General features: G+C 37.5%; 2 protein-coding genes across 2 annotated transcripts in view; one reads left to right on the forward strand and one right to left on the reverse strand.

Annotated features, from left to right (window-relative positions):
- Positions 1-3,379: 3,379 nt before the first annotated feature.
- LOC106879568 (glutaredoxin-like protein C5orf63 homolog) lies at positions 3,380-5,257 on the reverse strand. Its single transcript, XM_014929202.2, has 2 exons — positions 5,081-5,257; positions 3,380-3,642 (listed from the first exon to the last, which is right to left on the reverse strand). The coding sequence occupies exons 1-2, from the start codon at positions 5,255-5,257 to the stop codon at positions 3,484-3,486; spliced, it is 336 nt and encodes a 111-aa protein (XP_014784688.1). The 3' UTR covers positions 3,380-3,483.
- Positions 5,258-5,494: 237 nt separating this feature from the next.
- The window catches only part of LOC106879567 (cytosolic Fe-S cluster assembly factor nubp1-A), a 7,657-nt gene continuing 5,323 nt past the window's right edge, over positions 5,495-7,828 (forward strand). The window contains exon 1 of the mRNA XM_014929201.2: positions 5,495-5,833. Coding sequence (XP_014784687.1) covers positions 5,495-5,833 — 339 coding nt within the window. The remainder of the gene's footprint in view (positions 5,834-7,828) is intronic.

A 7,828-nucleotide genomic window follows, 5' to 3' on the forward strand; every position in this document is an offset into this window, starting at 1 on the left:
GCACTGGCAACGATCCCGCTCGAAAGATTTCATGTGTCACCTGCACATGAGCCAGTCCAGGGGCACTGGCAACGATGGCGCTCGAAAGATTTCATGTGTTGCCCGCACATGAGCCAGTCCAGGGGCACTGGCAACGATCTCGCTCGAAAATCCTACGACGGCCCCACACAAGAGCCAGTTCAGGGGCACTGGCAACAATCCCGCTTGAAAGATTTCATGTGTCGCCCGCACATGAGCCAGTTCAGGGGCACCGGCAACGATCTTGCTCGAAAAACCTCATGTGTCACCCGCACAAGAGCCAGCCCAGGGGTACAAAGAAGTGGGTGCTGTTACATATATGTATGTGTGTGTTTACACACACATGTATATATATGTATATATACAGTATATGAAATGTATATATTGGTGGTCTCAGAGGAGGTTAGTATGTACTGGGAGCAGGTTATTGGTAGATATGCATATATTTCTATATGCATTTTTAATTCCATAGGTTGTATGAAGTGCTGCTGATATTTATGGTGTTGAAATTAGCACAAATATGAAATATAAGGACTATGATAAGACAACCATATATCTGGCTGTTAAATTTGTGCATAGTCTCTTCCAAAAGTTTTGCAAATTCCCACCAAATCTAATTTGGTCCCTTAAAATGCACCGTTATCTTCCTGGCAACAATATGGAACCTTGTTGTAAATCACAAATGTAGCGAAACTGTTACATTTGAATTTATATTTTTCATATGATTTTACTTTCAACATTTTATATGACACTATAACAATTGCCTTGGAATAGATTTAAATACCTGGAAAACCAAATCTGTAATCTTGTTTCAGGTTACAGTTAAAGCCAGTTCACTTTGCCATTTATAATGGTTTTCTTCTAATTTTATTGAATTTCTTGTTCCAGTGCTAAATGCATTGGTATTGGTGTCATTATCATTTTATATCACTTTTCCATGCTGGACTAAGTGGGATGAGTCGTCAAGGTTTGAATCAGTTCTTATTTAGAATTAATGCCATCTTAGACAGAACAGGGGACCATGGAACAAGTGAAAGATAACAGGTAAGAAAGTAACCTCTACATGGCTAACTTGTTGCGGTTACTTGACCTGCTAGAAATTAACTGAGTTTAGCATGAGATAGTTAAAGGAGTGAAAATCATTCTCAAATTACCCATGATTGCATTTTGAAGACAACAGAAAGTCTATTGAAAGAGACATGGCTATCACTTTGGGCGGGTTAAGCAATTATACAGAACATTTCTTGTTAATGGAAGGAGTTAAGAAAAGGCTACTAATATCTATCTTTTACATTTTATTTGTTTCAGTCAAAAGGACTGTGGCCATGCTGGAGCACTGTCTTGAAGGGTTTTAGTTGAACAAATTGACCCTTGTATTTATTCTGTTGGTTTCTTTTGTTGAACCATTAGGATATGGGGACATAAATAATAAGCCAACACCAGTTGTAAAGCATGTTGACTGCTAGCTCCAAAAGATTTTTTATTCTCTCTGTGCTTTTTCCTCATGTTCCTTTCTGTTGAAGAGCGTAGGCTTGAAATGTAAAAGATTTTCTCACCTTCCGGAGCATTAAACTAATACACCTATTTGTTGTTTATACACCTGTCTTCGTCTTGTTTTACTGTAAATTTCAACTATATATATATATATATATATATATATATATATATAAGTGGATTTGGTAGAAGGAAACTCGTTGTATATATACCAATACACACATATATATATCATCATCATTTAACATGTCTTGTATGCTAGGATGGGTTGGACTATATACGTGTGTGTGATGTCCCATGTCTCATGAAAACCAAGTTCCCTCAACCTGTGATTGTCTTTAGGTGTGTCTCCCATGAGGGTGATCTCTTGTTGCTCCAAATTTTTTAACAGGGCCTTAGGCACAATTCCAATGGCTATGCAAAGCTGCTGGAGATTGTGGTCAAATCCTGGCTGGAGAGGGTTGTTGCTAGAAGATCATATATGTGGCAGCAGGATTCATCTCCTTGCCATACATCTGAAAAGAATCAAAAGTTGCTGGTAAATTTCTATGAATTAACAAACCCCAATGTCTAGTCTCCTAATTCCCCTGATTGTAATACCATGGATTACTATGTGTGGGGTGTGGTTGAGAAAGACACCAATCTGTCTGTCTGCAACACCAAGGCCAAGCGGATGGTTGAGATGAAGTATTTGAAGATCTTGTCAGAGGCACAGTAAGGAATATATGTGCCAGGTTCTGGAGCCATGTTGGAAGCTGAGAATGGCTACGTTGAATAAACTGTTATCTCCCAGCCATAATCTAATTGGTATTTTATGATTTAAAAAAAAATACTTTTGTTTTGGGATGGGATATTGTGTTTTCTTTTCCTTTTATGCAATCTGTCAAATTTAGCCCAAACACCATCTACAGTCTGTTAACATATCTTTGGCTATGAATGCAATGCATCTTGAGAAGCTTGCATATTTTTGTATTAATTTTACTTATCTCATTGATGGACTATTTTATGATATTAAAGCTGAAGGTTACAACAGGTATAGTCATACAGATAGGCACAATTCTAATTCTCAAATTAAGTTAGCCTTTTAGGATAGCTCTAACTCTACAATAGCATTCTTTCCATATTTTTCCCACATATTTGTTGATGCCATTTACCCCCACATACACCAAAATATTTGTAGTTTTCTTGAGGATTTAATGCTTTGACCATGGTACCTTGTCTAGTTGTGTGTTGGCTTTCAAGAGTTTTCCCATATAAAATGTGGCTTTAGCACATTTATCAAGGCTTAATTTCATTCAGTATCACTACTAAATTGTTTTACTATAGTTAAAAGTCATTCCACCCAACTGAGCAGTTATTGAATGTTATTTGTGTCATTTATGCAAACTGGATGGTGTATTGTTGGCACTCCATCGCTTACAACGTCAAGGGTTCCAGTTGATCCGATCAATGGAACAGCCAGCTCGTGGAATTAATGTGCAAGTGGCTGAGCACTCCACAGACACGTGTACCCTTAACGTAGTTCTCGGGGATATTCAGTGTGACAAGGCTGACCCTTTGAATTACAGGCACAACAGAAATAGGAAGTAAGAGTGAGAGAAAGCTGTGGTGAAAGAGTACAGCAGGGTTCGCCACCATCCCCTGCTGGAGCCTCATGGAACTTTAGGTGTTTTTGCTCAATAAACACTCACAATGCCCGGTCTGGGAATCGAAACTGCGATCCTATGATCACGAGTCCGCTGCCCTAACCACTGGGCCATTGCGCCTCCACAGATGGTGTATAGTAAGATTTGAAATAATGACAACTGGGTTAGCAATGTATCACAGCAACTATGCCTCATCTTCATAAATTAATTATTTTTTCAAAGTTTCCTCATAAATCCTTTTATTTACAAAACCTTATTTACAATGCAAAATATATTTGCTACATTTACATAATATATTCCATATAACTTGGTATATAGTATTTTGTTACTTTTCTCTGGAAAGTGCTGTGTCCAATAACTCTTTATTAATGCGATGTTTCATTAAATATTTTCCATTCAAGTGGAAAACAGGAATATCAAACCTGTATTTGTAGAAGTACTCTTTGTTTTTGGCATCAGTTATATCAACCTCATTGAAAATAACCTGCAAAATAAAAAATAAAAAACATAATTGACAAGGATCATATATTAAATTCTGGGTACCAGTTCTCAAGCAGTGGTGGGGAAAAACACAACCCACCCAAACACCCATCCATCTGTATTAGGTGTGGAGAGTAGGTGCAGGCATGGTGATATGATTAAGATGCTTGCATCCATGTAGTCCCAGGTTCATTTCCACTGTGCAGTGCATTTGGAAAGTGTCTTCTACTACATCTCTGGGCTGACCAAAGCTAGCAAGTGGATCTAGTAGATGAAAAGTGAAAGAAACCTGTTGTGTGTGTATATATATATATATATATATGTGTGTGTGTGTGTGTGTGTGACCATATTCCCTTCTATATCGGTTAACTCTGATGAGCGTAAAGTTATATAATAGGATTTTTACCTAATACTCCATTGTATTCTTTACACGAAACCGATTGATAAGATCAGCCGTGAAGGATATTTAACACTACACATTTCGGATAATACATAATACATATATATATATACACTATGGCTAGGATTGATTAGAACTAGGATTTTACAGCCAGAAGCTTTTCCTATCACTAATTTTCACTTGTTTTTCACGTAAAGTACATTTTATGCCAGGAGCCTTCAAAAGCACAGAGCAGCTGGTTGTAATGTCAACAAGGAATGTAAACATCAGGACCGTGTCACTCAAATGGCAACAAGCGAAATATCAACATTTGCACATGCAGTTATATGTGCACAGTACAGCGTTATATGGTCATAAATCGAAAAATCAGGCACTGTCATGGTATTAGCTGTCAGAAGTGAAAGTAGAACTGACAAGGAACGTTACTGCTGGTTTGAGTTGATTCTTTGGCTACTGACTAGCCGGAGCTATCTATCTGTCTGTCTGTCTATCTCACTATCTCTCTCTCTCTCTATATATATCTATCACTCGTTCACCTCTGTTTGTGTCCGTAGAATTTATCAAATTAGAAAACGCAAATTTAATATAAAAATATATTTTCTGAAATTGCAAATTATTTAAAATATAAAAATATAATTTTCAACAGAGAGAATTTATCAAAATAGAAAACAAATGAAGTTTGAAGTTTAAAAATAATAGGATCGACCACCACTCAAACGCATGGATATAGGTGTCAAATTTGTTCCAATAACTTTCGAGTGATAGATAGATAGAGAGAGAGAGAGAGAGAGAGACACAGACAGACAGACAGATAGCTCGCTCCGGCCAGTCATGGTATTAGCTGTCAGTAGCCAAAGAATCAACTCAAACCAGCAGTAACGTTCCTTGTCAGATTTTTCTACTTTCACTTCTGACAGTTAATACCATGACAGTGCCAAAAATCATCCTGACTTTTTGCTGACGTAGATCGTTACAAGTTTGCTAGTATTCGGTTTATTTATTTACTTATTCAGATTTTATAATAACTGCATATCAAACTTACTTTATCTATGTATGGAATAAGCGCTTCTTTGGCTTCTTCACACAAACTACATTCTTCCTTGGTAAACATAGTCAGAGTAGGTTTAGCCTTGCTCGCAACGTAACTCCGGGAGCATAATAAGCAAATAATTCGTTTGAAGGTGAAAGGTGCATGAATAAAATTCGCCCTTGTGAACATCTGGATCAGTATATAAAGAACAGCAGTTGCATAACAAAATGTACAATAATATTGATTGTTATAATTATTTTTTCAACTTTTTACGCAGTAGGACTGAACCCTAAACCACGTGGGTGCAAAGCAATATGAACAGAAACTATTTCAGCATGAAGGGAAGTCACTCTGAATAACTTCTGGGCAATTTGTAGATAATAGAGAGTTTTTCAAGGGAAGTAACTACATATTTAGTTTGGAAAGATGGCAGACTTAATAGCAGATGCCCCAGAGCACTGTCCAGGAACAGGGAGCGAACAGGCAGGCAAAGCGTCTGCTTGTAGTGGTTGTCCCAACAGAGGTATATGCTCGTCCCAACCTAAAGGACCTGATCCAGCTATTGCAGAAATCCAAGAAAAGTTATCCACAGTTCGTCACAAAATCCTTGTCCTTTCTGGAAAAGGTGGCGTTGGAAAAAGTACCTTCTCTGCTCATTTAGGGCATGGTTTTGCAGCTGCCAATGAAGATCACCAAGTCGCAGTTTTAGACACAGATATGTGTGGCCCGTCTATTCCTAGAATTATGGGGGTAGAAGGAGAGGCAGTACGTATATATTTACTTTTTTTGTGTGTGTTATAGTTTTCTTGTTTAATACCGTTAAGAAAATTTCCTTTTTCATTGCTTGTGGGACAGTGAAGGCGAAGTTTCGTATGATAGACACAGAATTTCCAATGTGAAACTAACGTAGTTCCACGAATCCGTTCCATACGTCTTCTCCAAAGACCGGACAGAATTGGTTTTTTAAAAAAAATATAGTCGCAGGCATGATTGTGTGTTTAACCCATAAAGCGCTGGGATTTGCACTTACATAACATGGACTGCTGAGCACATTTTATGAAAATAAGACTACCGTGCACAAATAAAAAACAAAAATATATTTAAAATATCTTTTTTGTGTATAATGGTGGCAAGTTTTACATCATCTGAAAAGTCATTAATTGAACTATTAGCCCTGTTGCATTCTGGAGGGTATCGGAGCGTTTCAGTGACACTAGACCCCAACAAACGCCCATAAATTAAATGCATCTCTCTATGCCACGATCGTGGCCCGTCGCGCTTTATGTGTTAAGAAGCTCGCTTTGCACTCACGTGGTTTCGGGTTCAGTCCTACTGCGTAAAAACTGTACGGCAGCCCATCGTATGTGTGTGTGTGTGTGTGTTTGTGTTTATCTCTCTCCCCACTGTTTGACAATTGGTGGTTAATGGTTCTGGAAAATTAGTATCGGGGGCAGTTTGTTCGACTAAACCCTTCTAGATAGTGTCCCAATCATGACTACAGGCCAATCACTTACAGAAGGAAGATAAAAGTGTTTAAGAAATTGAAATCGACAGCAACAAAAAGAAATCAAAATCCCCTGAGATTTGCAAAACAGCGAATTGGCAGAAACGTTAAAGCGTCGAGTGAAATAGCCTGCAGTAATAATTCCAGTTTATTTCCCATGAAGGTTAACTTTATCCTTGTAGCGTGGATAAATATATTACCAGTTTTGGTCGGAATCGTTAGAGTGTCAGACGAAATACCTTCCAGTATTTGTTCTGGCTCTTTGCGTTTTGAGTTCAAATCCTGCTTGGGTAATGCGTAACCCGTTTTAACACCTCTATCCGACCTTTAAGTTTAATTTGTTGCAAGCATTTGGGTCAGATCTCCGGTTTGAGAATATCTTCCACCTTCCATCAGTCTCAGGGGCTCCGAAAGAAAAAAACCCTCTCAAACTGAGGTGTGGTGGTGGTTATACTCAGAATGACGAAGCGATAAAAACAGTCGATTATTTTTATTAAATTTTATCTAAAATCATTTTTATTTCTGTATAGTATCTTAACTTTTCCTATGGAATTGATCCTCAATTTAAAATACTTAACCCGATCGGATATTACCGATTCTACGTTATTCTTATTATTATTAATAATAATTGGTAGAAGTTACAGAACGACTCAGAGGCCAAGAGTTTCGTTCATTGATTCACAAAACTCTCGGTCCTTGAGACACTCTGTAACTCTACCGATTATATACATTATTTACATTTGACGATATTTGTCCTCATCTTGTTTGTTGTTAACACAACGTTTCGGCTGATATACCCTCCAACCTTCATCAGGTGACTTGGGGAAATTTCGAACCTTGGTTCTCATTCCTCAGGTATTTTTCGATATTATTATTATTATGATTATTATTATTATTCAGGTCACTGCCTGGAATCGAACTCGGAATTTTGGGGATTAGTAGCCCGCGCTCTTAACCACTACACCATATGCCCACAGGCATAATAATAATAATAATAACATCGAAAAATACCTTAGGAATGAGAACCCAGGTTCGAAATTTCCCCAAGACACCTGATAAAGGCTGGCGGGTATATAAGCCGAAACGTTGTGTTAACAACAAGCAAGGTGAGGAAAAATATCTGTCAAATGTAAATAATGTACATAATTCCTCATCTCTTAAATATAGAACTGTATAATATATATATATATATATATATATATATATATACACACATATATATATACACACATATATATATACACACACACACACAC

Source organism: Octopus bimaculoides, chromosome 2 (genome assembly GCF_001194135.2).
Source record: "Octopus bimaculoides isolate UCB-OBI-ISO-001 chromosome 2, ASM119413v2, whole genome shotgun sequence".
Classification (NCBI taxonomy): Eukaryota; Metazoa; Mollusca; class Cephalopoda; order Octopoda; family Octopodidae; genus Octopus; species Octopus bimaculoides.